General features: G+C 42.7%; 1 protein-coding gene across 2 annotated transcripts in view; it reads right to left on the reverse strand.

Annotated features, from left to right (window-relative positions):
• The window catches only part of PTPN23 (protein tyrosine phosphatase non-receptor type 23), a 31272-nt gene that overhangs the window by 4285 nt on the left and 9056 nt on the right, over window positions 1-17931 (reverse strand). For both annotated transcript variants that reach the window (XM_074283096.1, XM_074283097.1), the window contains exons 2-19: window positions 10378-10452; window positions 8300-8427; window positions 7918-7994; window positions 7472-7521; window positions 7225-7356; window positions 6417-6497; window positions 5922-6053; window positions 5774-5821; window positions 4678-4734; window positions 4376-4434; window positions 3944-4023; window positions 3085-3199; window positions 2885-2950; window positions 1602-1747; window positions 968-1270; window positions 683-837; window positions 380-531; window positions 36-215 (exon numbers count right to left, since the gene is read on the reverse strand). In XM_074283096.1, the coding sequence (XP_074139197.1) occupies window positions 36-215; window positions 380-531; window positions 683-837; window positions 968-1270; window positions 1602-1747; window positions 2885-2950; window positions 3085-3199; window positions 3944-4023; window positions 4376-4434; window positions 4678-4734; window positions 5774-5821; window positions 5922-6053; window positions 6417-6497; window positions 7225-7356; window positions 7472-7521; window positions 7918-7994; window positions 8300-8427; window positions 10378-10452 (2036 nt within the window). The remainder of the gene's footprint in view (window positions 1-35; window positions 216-379; window positions 532-682; window positions 838-967; window positions 1271-1601; window positions 1748-2884; window positions 2951-3084; window positions 3200-3943; window positions 4024-4375; window positions 4435-4677; window positions 4735-5773; window positions 5822-5921; window positions 6054-6416; window positions 6498-7224; window positions 7357-7471; window positions 7522-7917; window positions 7995-8299; window positions 8428-10377; window positions 10453-17931) is intronic.

Raw genomic sequence — 17931 nt, forward strand, 5'->3', positions numbered from 1 at the left:
TTTGATCTCAGGACAGTGCCTGGGCCCAGATTTACCTGCTGAGGAGCTGCTGGAAGGCGGCTTCTCGGGCCTGGCACGCAGCCTTGGCCCGTTCCAGCAGAGCAGACACCTTGCTCTCCAGATCAGCATAGAAATCCTTTCCCTCCTGGGACTTCTTCATTAAGTCCTCATAGGCCTCGTAGGAGGCCACCAAGGTCTGCAGTGTGGAGTTCCACCTGAGGCAGAGACAAAGGTGAGCCCGGTTCCATCGCACATGCCCCCACCCCCTCTTGCTGCCCCAGTGGCCCAAGAACTGGGAGGGATCTTCAGGGGGTGAGGAGGGAGCTGGGCAGGGGGAGGGGAGGAAACCAGGCCAGAGAGGAGGGCAGCCTGCACTGACTTGTGTTCCAGCTCAGCCAGCACTCGGCGGACGGCTGCATACTGCACGTTGGCCTCGGTCAGTGCCTTGAGGATGTTCTCCTGGGCGGCCAGGTTTTGATCCAGGTACACGCGGAGCTGGTCATACTTCTTGAGTTGTTCTTCAAAGAGTTTCTGAGAGGGAAGAGGAGGAGGAGGAGGAGTGAGACCCAGGAGAGCTCTCTGAGCAGGGACAGGGCTGCCTCCCGGACCTCCCATAGCCTTTTCCCAGGTTCTCATCAAAGAGAGATCCCCATAAAACAGATTTCCTCCCTGGGGGCGCCACCTTCATCTCTGAGCGGTCTGTGGTGACGAGGGAGGTGGTGATGTCGTCCTTCTGGATCAGCTCTCGGAGCTGGTGCTCCAGGGACAGGCGCTGGTCCCTCATTTCCTGCACCTTGCCCAGGATGCGCTTGAGGTTTTGCAGTACAGCCTTGTCATCTGGGAAAGCGCAAAGGGCAGAGTTCTCTCACCATCATAAGAAAGAACCTCACAGGATTGCCTCCTCTGGGGGAGGAACACAGGTGCCCTCTCCCTTGGCCACACAGTCAACATCCACCTTTCTGCTTACCGGGGGTGAGGGCCGGAGAGGGCAGGGCAGCACGTACTTGGTCCAGGGGCCCGCTCAATAGCCGTAAGTTACTGATGTGCAGGTTCATGGCCCGGTGCAGTTCACTGTTGGTGAAGGAGGCCTTCTCATGCACTTCCATGTACTTGGCCCACTCTCGGCTTACCTCGGCCAGCCCCCCGGCCGGTACCGCTCCTGACTGTCCAGACGCTTCCTGGACCTTCTGTTCTAGCAGCTCATCCTCCTCTAGCAGACCCTTGATCTCCTTCAGGGAAGCCTCTACATCTGTATAGACCCCTGACAACACTGTGGAATGGGAGAGATGTCAAGCCCATGCCTCTCATAGGGCCCCCATATCTTGGGGTCAGCCTTGCCCTCTCCTATTCCCCTCTTAGTCATGGAATTTACAAGACTGTTCCAATCTCAGACCCAACACTGCCTTCAACTGGATGAGATGGATAAAGCAGTTAACGAGAAAGGAAAGTTAAGTTTCCTCCTACAGATAAGAAAGGGGGGAAAAGGGGAAGAGCTAAATGTTCCCTCAGAACAGGCCTGTAAGGCCTGTCCTCAGGAAGTGCCCAGACCTGACTCAGAAGTTGCTCTGCCCCCAACAGACCATTTCCTCACACATGCTCACCCTGCATGGACTGAACAAGGTTCTTCACCGTGTCGGGCCGAACGCTGAGGGCTGCGCACTTCTCCATGAGCACGGGTGGGATGTGGTTGTACGCATCCAAATTATCTATGGTCTCTGGGTCTAGTTGCAGGGAGTCCATGAACTGGCTGTGCCAAAGGATGATGGAGAAAGGTCACTGCCCCTAGTCCTCACCTAGACAGGACCCAAGGAGGGCACAGCATCCTTGGCTAGGTGGCTTGAGTGTGAAAAACACTTTAGAAAGGGCCGGTGGCTGAGAGCTGGGACTCCTGACTCCTAGATCAGAGCTTTGGTTTAAGGTCCTAAGTCTATTACATCAACTGATGCTAAGTGAAACGAGCAGAACCAGAAGATCATTATACACTTCAACAATGATACTGTATGAGGATGTATTCTGATGGAAGTGGATATCTTCAACATAGAGAAGAGCTAATCCAATTCCAATTGATTAATGATGGACAGAATCAGCTACATCCAGAAAAGGAACACTGGGAAATGAGTGTAAACTGTTATTTTTACCTTCTGAATCCAATTCTTCCTGTGCAACAAGAAATTCGGTTCTACACACATATATTGTATCTAGAATATACTGTAATATATTTAACATGTATAAGACTGCCTGCCATCTAGGGGAGGGGGCTGGGGGAGGAAGGGAAAAAATCTGAATAGAAGTAAGTGCAAGGGATAATGTTGTAAAAAATTACCCATGCATATATACTGTCAAAAAAAAAAAAAGTTATAATTATAAAATAAAATAAAAATTAAATTTAAAAAAAAAAAAGGTCCTAAGTCCAGGCCAGAATTTCTGCCCTCCTGGAACTGTTCCCCCTCATCTGCAGCTTGTTGGGCTCCCCAGCCAGACTGAATTCTTCACTTTCCCCACAACTAATCCCCATAGAATTAGATATGTTGAGGTACTTGTTGAATCTATGGAGATCAAGATAGCACACCAGAAAATTGAATCCAGTCCTTCCCTCCCCACCATTTATTTTCTCCCCAATTCACTTTGATTCAAATGTATTAAATTCAGTTGTGGAGACCTCCTGTGATTATTAAAGGCTGGACATAGGTAATGGCTAAGGACAAGGGTAGGGAATTATTTCTGAAAGGCCTGATTCTGCAACCCCAAGGACCGAGCTGGAGGAGCTCAATTTTCTCAGTCCCAATCTCAAAAGGAGGCTCTCCAGCGTCCCTCCTTCTTTGGAGGACTTCCTGGAAGCAGGAAGCAGGTTTGGATCTTGTTCTCCCATCTCTCTATTACTTACTCTAGGACCTCGTTCTTGGCATCGATCTTAGCCATCATCTCACGAAGCAGCTTGGCTTTCTCCTCACTGGAGGGTGGGAGGGCAAAACAGTCAGCGGAGAGCCTCTGTACTGCCATTCCCTCCCACCCAGGCTTCACTCTGGAGGTGACCCTTCCCTTCTGTAGGAAAGGCTCATTCTCCAGAACTCCCACTCTGCTGACCTGTACAGTGAGGAGGCCTCATGGGCAGCCATAGGCACCAACTTGGCAAAAATGTCAGGGCCAGTGACTGCTGGGTCAGTAGGATTCACAGGAAGGGGCTTCACCAAGGGGGCTCCTGGGAGAGAGAAGCAGAATAATTGGAAAGTTAAGAAGACCTGGGGTGGAAACTGAGGCAAAGACCAATTCAGTTGCTTAAGAGATCATCAAATAATTGACTCTCAGAGGAGAAGGATCCTGCCTAATTAGGAATGCCCTGTACAAAATTCTCAACAAATAGTTATCCATCTTCTTCATAAAGACCAATGCTGGAGAACTTCTGCATTCCACTTTTATACAATTCAAACTTTGTAAGGAACATTTCCTTATGCAAAGCCTAAATATTTCTCTGCAACTTCTCTCATTTATATTTCTGGGCTCCAGAAGCCAAACAAGTCTAATGACAGTCTTTCAAATACTTGACAATGATCCTCTGCCAGCCCTCCCCCCAGTCTTTGTTGATGTTCAACAACCTCTCCAGTTACCACAACCCTTTGCTCCTGGGTCATGTGCCCTAGTCTCCAAAGGGCAAGATTTTTTTTTTTTTTTTAAACTTAGCCCTCAGGACTCAGTACGCTAAAAATAGGCTGAAGGACATTGGAATGGTCATTCCCCTCATTATTACAATGTTTTTATTAATATAAATCTACCATGGAGCAGTTATGTCAAGTGACCAAGTCCCTAAGCCAATAGGGGAGGTCAAGAAAAAAAAACATTTTTTTGTTCCTTTCTTTATTCCCTTGCTGACACTAGGCACCCATTTCCATCACCAAAATTATGTCACTCAGTCTTCTCTTCTCCACCCTCTACATCCATCCCACACCTTTTACAGGCTGCAAAGTGTCCAAGGCAGGGACAGCCTCGTGATAGATGAAGTCATTGTCTTTCTTGGCTGAATTGAACCTGGGGACAGAGAAAAGGGGGATAAGGGCCAACGTCCATGTCCTGCCCACTTTCACATGTGTATGTATAAGGATTGGCCACAATTTCCTTTTCCCTCCCCTCCCATGTTATCTGCCAGCCACAATCTGGGGAACCCAGTTCTGGGTCCAGCTCAGATGCCTTCTTGCTCTCCTAAGGGAATCTATCTTGGGAAAGGAAACATGGATTGTTTAGGAGAAATATGAACTGGGAGGTCCATCCTGCTCCCAGAAGCATGAGACTGATGCCAAGCCAAGCTTGAAGCCAGCTCCTCAATTCCATATGCTCCCCTCCCCTCTCATGTGACAGTGATACTCGTTCAATCCTGACTTACTTTCCTCCAATAACATCCATAGTGAAGCGCAGAGCATCCTGTACAGTTTCAGGTTGTCCCTTTTGGAGAGAAGAAAGAAGGGAAAGCTCTTCATTATGCCAAATTTGCTCCTTACTGAGATCGCCACAACTCCAGTCCTCCCCTTCACTTTCCCGACTCATCTCCCTCTCAGAGCTCTATGTACAATGGCATTCAATCAAGGTTTTTTTAAATTCGTAAAAGATCAAAAGTTCTAATGAGACTAAGAAGTTAGTCTTATCAGGAAAGGGAAAAACAGAAGGGGTGAACCTTGCCAATGTTACCTTTGCCAATTTGATGGCTTCATTAAGCTTGTCCAGGGCACTCTGGAAGTAGACTACCTATAAGGAAAGAGAGAGTTGGCTTCCTAATAGCCCAGCTGGGGAGGGAAGGATGGCAAGGAAAAGGGTAAGGACCTCCTTCCTCCTTCCCCTTCCTTTTTCTCCTACTTCATCATAGCTGTATGACCGTAGGAAGTCCTAATCACCTTTTCTTATAAAACAGCATCTCAAAAATAGCCACAGGGAGCCCAAAGGCCCCCCTCTAGGCTTCAGCATAAGCCCACACCCAGACTTCATACACTCTCTCCATGTTGAGCTTCTAGCAGGATTCACTGGGCCAAAATCACGTCCCACATGATGGCAGTGAAACTGCCCAGCTAGGCAGAAAGGCAGACAAACTAGTCTGGCATGGACAAAGAATTCAAAACAAGAGCTCTCAGCAGGGGCCCCAGGTACGAGAGATAGAAAGCAGGTCTAGAGGTAGACTTAGCAGGGGGTTAGGAGTTCACTCTGGCTAAGACTAAGGAAACATGTTGGGATAAGGTGATTAAAGTGGGAATGTGGAAGGTTCTACACACTAAGTACACAAATTGTTGCTTGTTTGCACTCCAAGAATCCCAAAGCTTTCTGGTTAAGACCAGATGGGAAAAGTCCTTTGTACTGAATGTTTTTCAAAGAACTTCCAAACCCCATCATCTTATTTGAACTTCTCAGCCATCCTGTGAGGCACACAGGGCAGGTAGCAAGATAGCCATTTTACAGAAGAACAAACCAAGACCATGATCACACAACAAGTTAATGGCAGAGGCCAATGCTAGAACTCGGGTTTCTTAGCTCTTAGTCCTATGCTCTTATCTATTCAGAAGAAAAAAGGAGGTTAGAAGCCTCCTTTGCACAAATAAAGGAGAGAACTTGGGCTGGGGAAAATGGGATATAAAAATGAAGGGAAATTGGGAAACCGAGAAGGGTGCAGAAAGAAGCTCCTGCATTTGGTCAGATTCATGATACAATTTTCCCTGCCCTGGGGAAATAAGATGTTGAAAGCCTTTTCCCAGAGCCAGAGCTCAGGGATCCTTTTGCTGCTTGCCATTCTTATTACCCTCTCTCCAAACTTCTGCTGTTCCTCAGCTTGCTTCCCCATGTGCAGCTGAAAAAGAGAGAGGGTAGGAGGTCAACAGAGATCTGCTGCCCAGGAGCTGGCCCCAACTTCCACACCCCACAGAAGAGCTGCCAGCAGGGCTCCTTACATGAGCCACAGCAGCAAAATAGCAGGTCTTCATCTGCACCAGCTTCTTCCAGTCTTTCTGGACCTTGCCCAGCAGAGAGGCAGTCTCAGGGTTTTCCAGGGCCCGACAAGCCTCCTTGTAGTAAACGACCACCTGGCAGAGGAAAGAAAGCTTGACCAGGAAGAGAAAGAAGGCTTCCACTAGCTCTCAGAAGGATGGCCCTCCCAGCTCATGACATCTGGCCCTCAATAACTATGTCCCATCTAGCTTGCTGAGGTTTACCAAGGACTTTTTTTCTCCTAATGACACTATAAGACCCTTGTTTCATTGAGAACACCACTGGTGGCTGCTGAGTTGTTAGCTTGAGTTTTGCCTAGACTGCTCCCAAATGGAAGACTCTAGCTGCGACAGCCTGAGGCCCTCCCTCACTTGTAGGGAATCCCAGATGAGAGGGGCAGGGCACAGAGTCCAAGAGCATGAGAGCTGCTTGCTGAAGAGGGAGCCTGGGACACTTGCCTGCGCACTGATACGAGCCACCAGGAAACTCTTTCGATTGTCCAGCATTGACTTCTCCAGGAGGCATTCCTGAGCCTGGCCCTTGAGGGGAACAAATACACCTTTAGAATGACCCTTGGGTCATCTGACATCTTTTGCTGTGCTCCAGTCCACAAATAGCAAAAGATTTCATTTTTTGGAGGCAAAAGCCTAACTCTTTCTCTTACTCAACATAAGGATCTGTTAGAAAAATGGCCAGGTTTTCTCCAGTCTCAAAACTTTATTATTCTCTGGATTACTGCAAATCTTCCTATGTGATCTGACTGCCTTTCGCCTCTAATCCATCTTGCATGCCAACTTATGCTTCCTAAACCACTGCTTATATGTCTTCCCCCAAACCTTTAATCATTCTCTACTGCCAATCCAAACCCAGCCTGGCATCTGGGTCCTGCCCAATTTGGTTGTACCCCACTATTTCCTCTAAAAGAATCCTCTGTTCTACTCAGACTTGTCTCTTTGCTGTCCTCCTCAAACCCCATTCTCATCTTCTGTTTCTATGCATTTAATTGTGCTACTTTACATCTGGAAAGCCATCCCCAGTGCCTTTCAAAATCCCTGAAACTTTCCCTAACCACAGCCAGTGACCAGTGACCTGACCTTCTGTCTGAACTCTTAACATTTGTGTGCTATGGCTGCTTTCAGTTTTGTCTATGAGCCAGCTCTTCAGGGCAGATTGCACCAGAGTCAGCCCCCACAGAGAGGGATAAAGAGCAAAGCTCTAGTCACTCAGCTCTCTCAGATGCCACAAGAACAGAGTGGTAGGGCCTACCAGCATGAGGTTGATGTTGAGGTTGAGGATCTGGTGGCTCATGTCCACACTGTATGAGTGAGGGAAGTGCTCCTGTAGATAAGTGAAAGCACCTGCTGCACACTGGAAATGTGTGCAAGAAACTTTCATACCCTGAGGGAGAGAATCAATGAAAAGCTGATTCAAGGAAGGGGAATTCAAAGCCCCCTGGCCCACATGCCCTTCCCCTGCTGCCTGACCCCAAAGCCTGGCAGGCCCTGCTTCTCACCTCCTCAGATACCCTCTTGTCCATGGCACCCAACATGGAATGAAGAGCCCCTTTACAAAATAGAAAAAAAAAAATCGTTAGCACCCTTTGAGGATACCTGTGGAAGGAATTCCCTGGTTTGGATCACCAAAGCCATACAACTTTATGCTTTTCAGGAAATTAGAGTTAGAATTGTTCCAATTGTACTCACAGAAAAACTGAGACCTGGCAAAGAGATGTGGGCTAACCTAAGCTGGGGTATAAGATACTTTGGGATTCCTGAAAGGAGTCACTGTTTTTCCTCAGTAATTAACATCTCTCCAGCCCTTGGGGCCCCTGAGCATGGGTCATGTGAGAGGTAGGCAAGGAGACAAGAGTCCCAAAGGGAAGGCACAAACCCTAGTTCTCAAGAAGACCCTGGCTCTCTGGAGCTGCCTCTGAATGGGAGTGGAGAGAGAGAAGCTCACCTAGGTTGTAGAGGATGCAGGCCTGCTCGTACTTAATGTCCTCATGAGTTACCGACTTCCCAGAGAAGATCTCCGTCCTACAAATACAGCAGGCACATGTTATTAGGGAAGCCAGGGCCCCCTCATCTCTCGGACAGAAGAAATACCCAGGGTTAGAAAGGCATGGGAGATACTACCATCTTACAGAAAGAGGAACAGAGGGCATTTTGAGCAAACCCAGAGTTCCTAATAGATGAGGTAATATGCCTGCTCATCTTGGTCCTTACTCTGGGCTGGCCTAATGGGGGAACCGGGGAGTACTAAGGACTGTGACCTGGGCTTGGCAAGGGAGAGAGTCCACTCCGAGCCCCGCCACACCCATCTCCTTTCCTGTTGTCCTTACCAGGTGATGGGGACAGCCGCCTCATTCTCCAAGCCCATAGGGATTCGGCTCTGCAGGTAATGGAGCTGACCTAGGTACTTCCGCAGGATGCTACAGCCCTCAAAGTCCCGAGGAACCCTGATTGCATTCTGGGGAACCAAGGGGAGGGAAGAACAGAAGAGGACCTTTTAGTGATCTTGCTTCTGACACTACCTATGGTGACCTTGGGCAAGCTCTCCCTGGGTTTTCTGTTCCTTTTTCGTACAATGAAGGGGCTGCATTGGGTGGAGGTCTCTTCTAAATCTGAATCTATGATCCTGTGACTTTAGGAATGCTAAAGAGACAGCATAATGTGCAGATAGAGTCAGCTTACAGCTAGGTGCCCCAAACTTAACAATCCATTCAATTGCAGCAGCTCACACTTGTCAGGCATTTTCCCACATCCTGTCCCCAAAGCTCCAGACCCTTAGAGAAGGAACATCTAAAGACAGTTTCAAGTCACAGATCTGAAGCTGGCAAGGACCTCAAGTCACCCAGTCCACTGCCCATTAGAAGACACTGGAACTACTAGCCCCAGGCTCTACAGGTAAGCAAAAAAGAGAAGATAATACTAATAATTAAACAAAAACCAAAACAGTAATCCCAATATCTTTTGGATGCTGCTGTCTCAGGACACGGAGATGTTCATCTTCTTTAAAACTCTACCATTTTTTTTGTCACTAGAGGCAGCTTCCCTAAACTTCTGCTACAGAGCATCCCTCTTTGGGGAAATAGGATCACATTCACCCAATAGGATCATTCGGAGACATATATATTTCTGGCCAAAGTAGGAATTAGCTGTGCTTGACTATGCACATTTTTTATAGGTTTTCTTCTAATTCTTTTTTTTTTTTTAAATTTTTTTTAATGGGTGAAAGAATTGAGAAAAGAGAAAAAAAAAACATTTTGTTAGTCAAAAATATTAATTTAAAAAATTGAAATCTGGGATTCTACCAAGGAGGAGGATCTTGACTCAGCACATGGGTAAGGAAAGTCTCGGATTATTCTACACTACACTCATAATGGTGTCAAACCACCAGTCTTCCCCTAAATCTCCCTACATCTCTACAATTTAGTGTATAGTCTTCCAAATGAAGAAATTCCTACACTCCATAAGGGTAGCATATGGAAGAAAGTTCTCAAACTGTTTTGGGAATTAGTGGAAGATACACAAGCTACCATCAAAAAGAGGTGGATAAGAAATACTAGTTCTAGCACTAACATATCACGTGAAGCTCGGCCAAACCATTTCCCCCCTTTATTCCTCAGTCACTGAAATGTGGGTAATACCTGCCTACCTACCTCATAGGTTTGTAACATCAAATTAGAATGTACAAATGCTTTAAGTATAAAGTTTCAGATCTTTTTAAAATCACAATCGAGAGGGGACAAAACACATTTACTTTACTTACGTTACAGTTTAATTTATGACAATACCCCAACAAAAAATTCCAACGAATTTCCCTCCCTGTCTTATCATAGATGACCAGCAACCATTTCTCACTAATTAAAAATAGAAGACAATTAGATAAATCTGAAAGGTAAAGTGACTTCCCCTTCCATCCTTCTTCCTTCAGGCTTTTGGTTTGCAGTTGCCAATTCCTTCTTAACCTTAATCCACTCTCCTCACTGGAAAATTCAGGGCCAGACACACTGTTTCCAGAGAGGCTTTGTTTTGAGGCAGATCTCTCTCATAAAACTGGAACATGCAATGCAGGCAAATCCAACTCTTACCTCCAAAGGGGATAATAATGACTCTAAAGCAAGGATCCTTTTCTTTGAGGCTTCAGGTGTCCCCAAAGATTATAAACATTCAGGCAGAGAATTCATTTAGCTGTCATAATCTTTTTATAATGCCTATTCTCAAGATTCTCCAAATTTATCAAGGGGCATAGGACAGGAAATTCAAAATTGTATTAAGTGCAGGCAATGGGAAAGGGCACCTCCAAACTCACTGAGTCAGAGAATACAGCTTGAGACGATCCCTTTCCCCTGCTCCCTTGCTTCACTGTCACATCAATTCACCCACATGTACCATCTGCGGATGCTAATATCCCTACCTGTCTAAGCAGCTCCAGCTTCTTTAGCTCCTCATTGTAGGTCTCCGGGTTCTCACCGTAATTCTTGAGGACAAACTAAAGAGGAAAGATAAGGAGTGAATAAAGACTTATGTAGCTTGTTTTTGCCCGCTTAATTCTCAACCTGTCCAAGTTCCTATTTAGTACTCCAGACCCTCCAGCACTTGGCTTAAGAGTTTAGTTTCAATTTATCCCCGGTTTTTCAAATCTTGGAACATCTAGAAAAGAGCACTATTTTTTACCATTATTAGAGTCTGGGATCGCAAATGTGCTCTAGTACGTTGAAGAAAAGTAGAGAAAAGCATTAACCTGTTCAACAGTATAATAAAGTAAAAAAGGATATAAACATAAAAATAATTGTACAACACCAGGAAAGGTTTTGGTATAACAAGCAAACCTGTGTTTCCACATATACTATTCCATAATCCAATATTCCCAGATAGTTCAAAGATTAGTCCAAGATAAGAGAGTAGCAGGATTAATTTAGAAAATCTGGAAATGGGCAGAAATCCCCATAAGGTGAACAAGAAGAAAAACAATCCTTTTAGTGTCCAGAATAAGATAAAAGAGAAAGCTGAATAACACTAAGTTGGTTCTCTGGAAATGCTCCTGCATTCAGCTAAACTTTGCTGAGATGGAGGCCTGTAGACACATATGTCTGCAGTTAGGGAGTTCAGTGGGCTATAATTAGGTGCTAATGAAGCCAAGATCTGAGGTTCATTCTCCATATATATCAATTAGTTTTTGTCATTCCAATAGAATGAAATGGAAAAACATTTTTAAAATATTTATTACATGCCAACCGCTGTGCTAAGTGATAGGACTATAAATGAAGGAGCTCATGTTCTATCTGGAGGAAATCAATACATAAAGGAAATTCATGTTTATTTTCAATTCATGGCACATAGGAAAACGAGGTAATCCTCAGGCCGAAAAACTAGCAGGGCAGGTGGCAAGGCCTGGAGAGTAGGCTGCTGGTATATTTTCAACAAAGACAGGCAAGTAATATTTTAACAGGCATTCCAGGTTAGAAGCTGATATAAACAAAAATATAGAGGCGGGAAACCTTAATATATATTTGGAGGATGTCCAGCTCCAAGTCTGAGCAAAACATAGAGAAATAATCATAGATGTGGTTAGAACGGCAGGACAGCATAGTAGATAATCAGCCTTGGAATGAGGAATAGGGAGTTCAAGCCCTCCCTGACACATAATGACTGCAACCCCAGGTCAAGTCATTTCACCCATCAGCAGCTGAGACAATTCTAAGTTACAAAAAAGTGGTTGTTCTACACTGAAAAAGGAAGTTTCTTCATCCCTAGATCAATTAAATCATAGGTTTTAACCAAAAGGCTGGAAATAGGCTGGGACCAGATTATGGAAGGCCTTGAGTTCAACTAATTTTAAGCATCTATGCAAGGTTCTGGGAGCTTAAAAAATATATGCCATAGCCCTCGGAATATTAACTCTAATAAACATTAAATAAACATGTACACAAATAACCATGATACAAAATAGAACATGATACCTACACAGAAGGTTAAAAAAGATATTTACTTCACAAACTTTAGTGTATGACTATATTTAGATGATTCTAATCAGCCTACTACCTATCTCTATCTGAACTGTCTTCCTAGTACTTCAAACTCAGTATCTTCTAAATCAAGGTTAATTTTCCTCAAAAAATTTACTCCTCTTCCTTATTAATAGCATCCATCTTTCATCTATTTATTCCCATTTGATTATTTATACTATACATATACACACACCACCCCACACCACCTCCAAGTCAACACAGTAGGCACTGTGCTAAGTGACTGGGATACTCACAGAGAGGGACAGAACTTTTAAAAAGTTCCTTCTCTCAGTCTAACACACATGTTAAATGTTCACTGAATTAAAATGTTGATATGTTTTGAAGATTACTTTTTTTTTTGACTTAACAAAATCTGATAAATACTCTGAACCAAATACTGTCTCTCGATTAATCTGAAAAGATTAATGAGTTCAAGTTACCCAACCTGATGACTTACATCTTTGGGTGCTGATGAAGAACTGTTATATTTGATTGCTGAATCTAATCTATGACAAAGTCTCTAATGGTACTCTTGTGGAAAAGATAGTGAGATGTGGACTAGATGACAGAACAACTTGATGGATTTTCACTTTCAATTTTCTCTTTGGTGAATGCCATCCAAGACAGAGGCACATTTCTGTATACAAGGGTAAACATAGATTTACCTGACATTTCTATCTCATAACCTTATCGGCACTCCAAACATTTAAATCTGTACCCATCATTTTTTTCCACCAAAATCTGGTCTCTTTTAGGCCTTTCCTGTTCAGTCAATTCATTTGCTCCCCTTCACTTCCCAAAACCCAGTTCATGCTTACCCCTCATCTCTCATATCCAGTCAGTTATTGAATCCTGATTTCTCCCTTATTACTAACTCTGGCAGCCAATTTAACTTTGCCATTCCTTTTTTTTCCCTTCCTTCCTTTCCCTCCCTCCCTGTGGGTGCTGTGCCTTAAGAAATGTAATTTTTTTTTTTTTGATCACAGAAACCTCCCAAATTATCCTGGGATTTTCAGGTTAGGTTTCTTTAAGGACCATACTTTAAACTCAAATCACTCTGGCTCATTAATGGCCAACAATAGGTCTAAGGCCAAGCCCAATTGGTCATAGTTTGGGCCCTCCTGGAGCGAACAAAAACAGCAATTGTTTCTGTTTTGGTCAGAAACTCCGAGGTCTTCCCATTGCAGACAGAATTTGTGTGTGTGTGTGTGTGTGTGTGTGTGTGTGTGTGTGTGTGTGTGTGTGTGTGTGTGTGTGACTAGGTAGTAAAAGGACCATTCTTTGCTTCTATTCTTTCTTTCTTTTTTTTTTTTTTTAAACCTAGCCTTAAGTACAGAATAAGCCACTGCCTCTTATCAAAAGGCTAGTTAGCTTAAAAAGCTCTGAAGGGGAAAGTGAGGCAGGTGACTTTGCACTGGCCTCCTAATCTTTTTTTTTGCTGAGGCAATTGGGGTTAAGTGACTTGCCCAGGGTCACACAACAGTTAGGAAGTGTAAAGTGTCTGAGACCAAATTTGAACTCAGGTCCTCCAGACTTCAGGGCTGGTGTTGTATCCACTGCACCATCTAGCTGTCCCACCCTTCCCTGATGTCATGTTATCTTTGAGAAACAAAGGACTAACAACAACATTCAGCCCTGGAGGAAGATGAGAGAGATATATTTCCCATATGCCTCTCATATGAGTACCTTGCCACACAGATTTTGATTCTAGATTTTTCTCTTGATCATAATTACAATCTAGTCATTTTGCTTAGGATGGTAAAGTTATTAAAAGGACTAGTCTTAGTAGTTGTTTCTCGCATTCCTCATCTGCTAGATGGCTCTGTTGTATTACCTTCAACTTTTCTGTTTCCTCTCATCTCATGGTGAAGCAATGAAAAATATGAGAGTGTGGTCATGCACCCCTTTGGTAATTTGATAAAGTCCCAGATCCTTTCTTAGAATGTGTTTTAAATAACGAGGATTACAAAAAACCCCAATTATATTGATATGGTTATCAAAATATATATTTTTAAAAGTTTACATGCTGCTGGTTAACAATCCCTGCTCTAATATAATCATACTTATCCTTTAATTGTTACTTTTTTCTGAATCAAGTTTTCCTATTAGATTTAAATGTTTTTCATTTCCTTCTTTTTTGAGTAAATGTAGATTCTAACTCTCTCTTAATAGTTTAGTTGGCATAGAGAAAAATAAAATCTCTATTCAATTATTTCCATAGGAACCATCTCAGAGTCACCTGTGTCAGGACACAAACTATATTCTTTGATATAAGAGACTTTTAAGATTTTTTCAATAGTATTTTATTTTTCCAAATACATGTAAAGATAGTTTCCAATGAAAGTTGTAAAACTTTATGTTCCAAAATTTTCTTCCTTTGCCCCAAAAGAGCAATCTGATATAATTTAATATTTTTCAAGGATAATCTTAACTAAAATGATCATCACATAAAAATGCTGACTTCAGAACCTAATTATATCAACATAAGCAACACCAATATATTCCAATAATTTATTTATCTACCTGTCTCTAGTCTCTCCTTGTTCCAATATATATATATCCTAAGATCAAATCCTTATCTACCTCTTAAACTTCATCACACTTTCTGCTCAAGTTAAAATGATAGGACATGGAAATTAGGGGCAAGGGTATTCCAGGAAGGAGGAAAAAACGTGAATTAAAGGACAAAAGCACAGAACTTAGCACAAATGTCCAAGTTTCATGTTTGACATGGAATAGAGGATTCTTAAATATCTCTGTTTCTCCAGCATCTAACATTGTGTCCTATATATAATAGGCACTCAAATTATCTGTTAATAGTGACAAGGATCTTGATGTGACCACACGGCTAGAAAGTGGCTACAATTCCTTCTCTGGGGCTTTTTAGCATACATCCATTCACAAAATGCAGAATGGATTTCTAGGGAATCTGGTTCCCTTCAGCATTACAGATTTGCCTATTATTAACACTGTTGATCCCCTTCCCTGTCCCAAAGTGAGATGAAAGGTAAAGCATCTTTTTAACATAGAAGAGATCTGGCCGGGGAATCAAGACACATTGCTTTAAGTTCTGGTTTGATCACTAATTTACTGTGTAATCTCTCTCTTCCCTTTCTGCAGAGGTAGTAGATTATGTATTATTTTGTCAGATACAGTTAATGTAACTAATTATAATCTAAAGTGGGTTATTCAGATATAATCCAGAGTCTGAATCCAAAGAGATTAAAAGGATAGACTAAACAGGACAAAGAGCACAAAAAAGTATCTCTCCTTTAAGTATCATATGATCTAAACGGGGATAAAACACAAATAAAAGAAAACTTAACAGAGCAAGGTATAAGTACCAAATGAACAGTTTAGCTAACAAATACCTATAGAATTCATTGGAAGAAAAGATCTCTGTGGACTGGGGGCAGAAAATACATTTTTAAAAAATGGTATTTGAACCAAGTCTAAAAGGACCAGAAAGGATCCTAAATAGCCACACATGAGAAGAACAGGGAAAAGAATATGAGAAAGGCACAGAGCCAAGAAAGTACAAAGTATATATGAAAGAAAGTTTGTCTAAAGCAAAGGTTAAGAAAGGGAGTAGTGGGAGATAAGGCCAGAAAGGTAAATTAAGGCAATGTTAGTCTAAGTGATTTTGGACTTTTATCTTGAAGGCAATGGGTACCACTAGATTAACAATGATAAGAGAGTTATTTTTAAAAGGTTAGAATCACAGAATGTCAAAGCGAGGAGGGATTTTAGAGACGATCTAGTTCAGTGTTCTCATACTAGATACAAAGTTTTGAGGCCCAGAGAGATTAAGTGATTTGTCTGAGATTAAAGAATTGGGTAGTATTGTGTCTGATGGACTGTCACACATAAACTAGAGCCGGAAGACAGGGCAGAGGCAGATCTAAATTTGTTCTAAACTGAAAAAACTACAATTCTAAGTTGAGGATAGAAGTGAAAAATGAGTTCAGTTTTAGGCTAAATTGATTTTGCTGGTAATGGGAAAGGAAAACATGAAGAAAAGTAAACTTCAACCATTAAGCCTTTCAGCCAACTTAATCACTGGTGACAAGTCTCCTCCATGAAACAACAGTGACAACATGTCTCCCAATGGATTTCCCTAGCTTTCCTTGCAAAATCCTAAACTCAATTGAGAATGGTTCTACAGATTGCAATTTTCCAAATCCTGTCTTTAGCCGTGCCTCTTCAGCCCTTTGTAGTTAAACTTCCTGAATCCACATAGTACTTTGTACTGCCTCCAGCATTTGCCACATTTTGCCTCATACTATGCTTGTTTTGTGCATTTGTTTAAGTCTCAACTCTTCCAAATAAATATTCTTGAAGCACTTAAGAGACTGTCAGGTGAAAGAATTAAATGTGTTCCGGAGAGCATAATCAGGGGCTACAACTGAAAGTTGCAAAGAGGCAAAGTTAGGAAATTTTTCTTCTTATCAATCCTAACAATTAAAGCTATATAAAAAGGGAGATAATAAGTCTGTTCCTTGGAAGTTAAATCTTTAAGCAAAACCTGTACGGCCCCTTATTGAGTGTGTATTGTATTTAGTATTCTTTTTCTTTCACCTAGGCAGCCCACTGGCACAGAGGATAGAGCACTGGGCTTGAAGTTAAAAAAGACATAATTGAGGTTAAGCTGGCAGAACAGAGGTAGCAACCCAGATGAACTCTCCCAACATCCCCCTCCAAAAAACTTTTAAAATATCATATAAAATTGAATTCTAGAGTGGTATAGCCAATAAAAGATCAAGGTGAGACACTTTTCCAGTCCAAAATAACTTAGGAGGTTGGCAAGAGAGAGGTCTGTGAATCAAAGTGGGGGCGAGCCTGAAGTGCAAGCCAGAAGACCTGGAAGGCAGGTGCCGCAGCAGCAGCACTGGGAGTTCTCACCCAGAGACAGTAAAAGGATTGGACAACCGATCAGAATGAAATTTCCGGGGACCCTTTGCTGGTACTGGATGCAGCTGCCACTGACTGGCAACTCTCTTGTCCATAAGCAGTTCTGGTTTGCAATTCAAGGCAGAGAGGAACACTTATGATCAGTCATAAGGGAGCAGTGTCCTTGGTCATAGTTCCAAGGAAGAAAGGAACATTAACATTTATTGCTGCAGGGAGGCAGGGGACCTGGCTACAGGTCAAGGACCAAGAGTAGCACTTGAGCTTGTGACTTACAAAGGCTTAAAAGTAAAGATCAGAACAGAGTGACCATGTTTCTCCCTGGATCACATCACCTTGGAAACACTGAAAACTTATAGACCCCCTAGAACTTGTTCTAAAAACAGTCAAGTGAAAAACCTGAAGTTTGGGACAATGCCTTCGAACCCAGGTGAGCTAAGCCCAATTTTAACATAAAGTTCAAAGTCAAGAAATGTGCAAACAAAAAAGGACCTAATCATAAAAAGCTACTATGAAGGCAGGGAAGACCAAAACACAAGAAGACAACAACATGAAAACAGCTATAAGCAAAGCTTCAAAGGAAAAAAAAAAATGTACACAAGCCCAACAAGAATTTCTGGAAGAACTAAAGAAAGAGATAAGGGTAGTAGAGGAAAAACTGATTGGGGTGGGGGAGACACGGGGAAATTCAATGCAAGGAAATTATGGAAAGAAAATGAAAATAACACTTTAAAAAACAGAACTGACCAAATGATAAAAGAGGTGCTAATATCCTCTGAAGAAAAGAACTCTTTATTTTTATTTATTTATTTTTGCTAAGGCAACTGGAGTTAAGTGAGTTGCCTAGGGTCACATAGCTAGGAAGTGTTAAGTGTCTGAGGCCACATTTGAACTCAGGTCCTCCTGACTTTAGGGCTGGTGCTCTATCCACTTCACCACCTAGCTATCCTAATAGAACTCTTTAAAAAACAGAATTGGCCAAATAGAAAAGGAGGTACAAAAGTTTACTCAATCTTTAAAAATCAAAATTGGATAAGCAGAGGTTAATAACT

The sequence above is a fragment of the Sminthopsis crassicaudata genome, chromosome 1 (assembly GCF_048593235.1).
Source record: "Sminthopsis crassicaudata isolate SCR6 chromosome 1, ASM4859323v1, whole genome shotgun sequence".
In the NCBI taxonomy this organism is placed as follows: domain Eukaryota; kingdom Metazoa; phylum Chordata; class Mammalia; order Dasyuromorphia; family Dasyuridae; genus Sminthopsis; species Sminthopsis crassicaudata.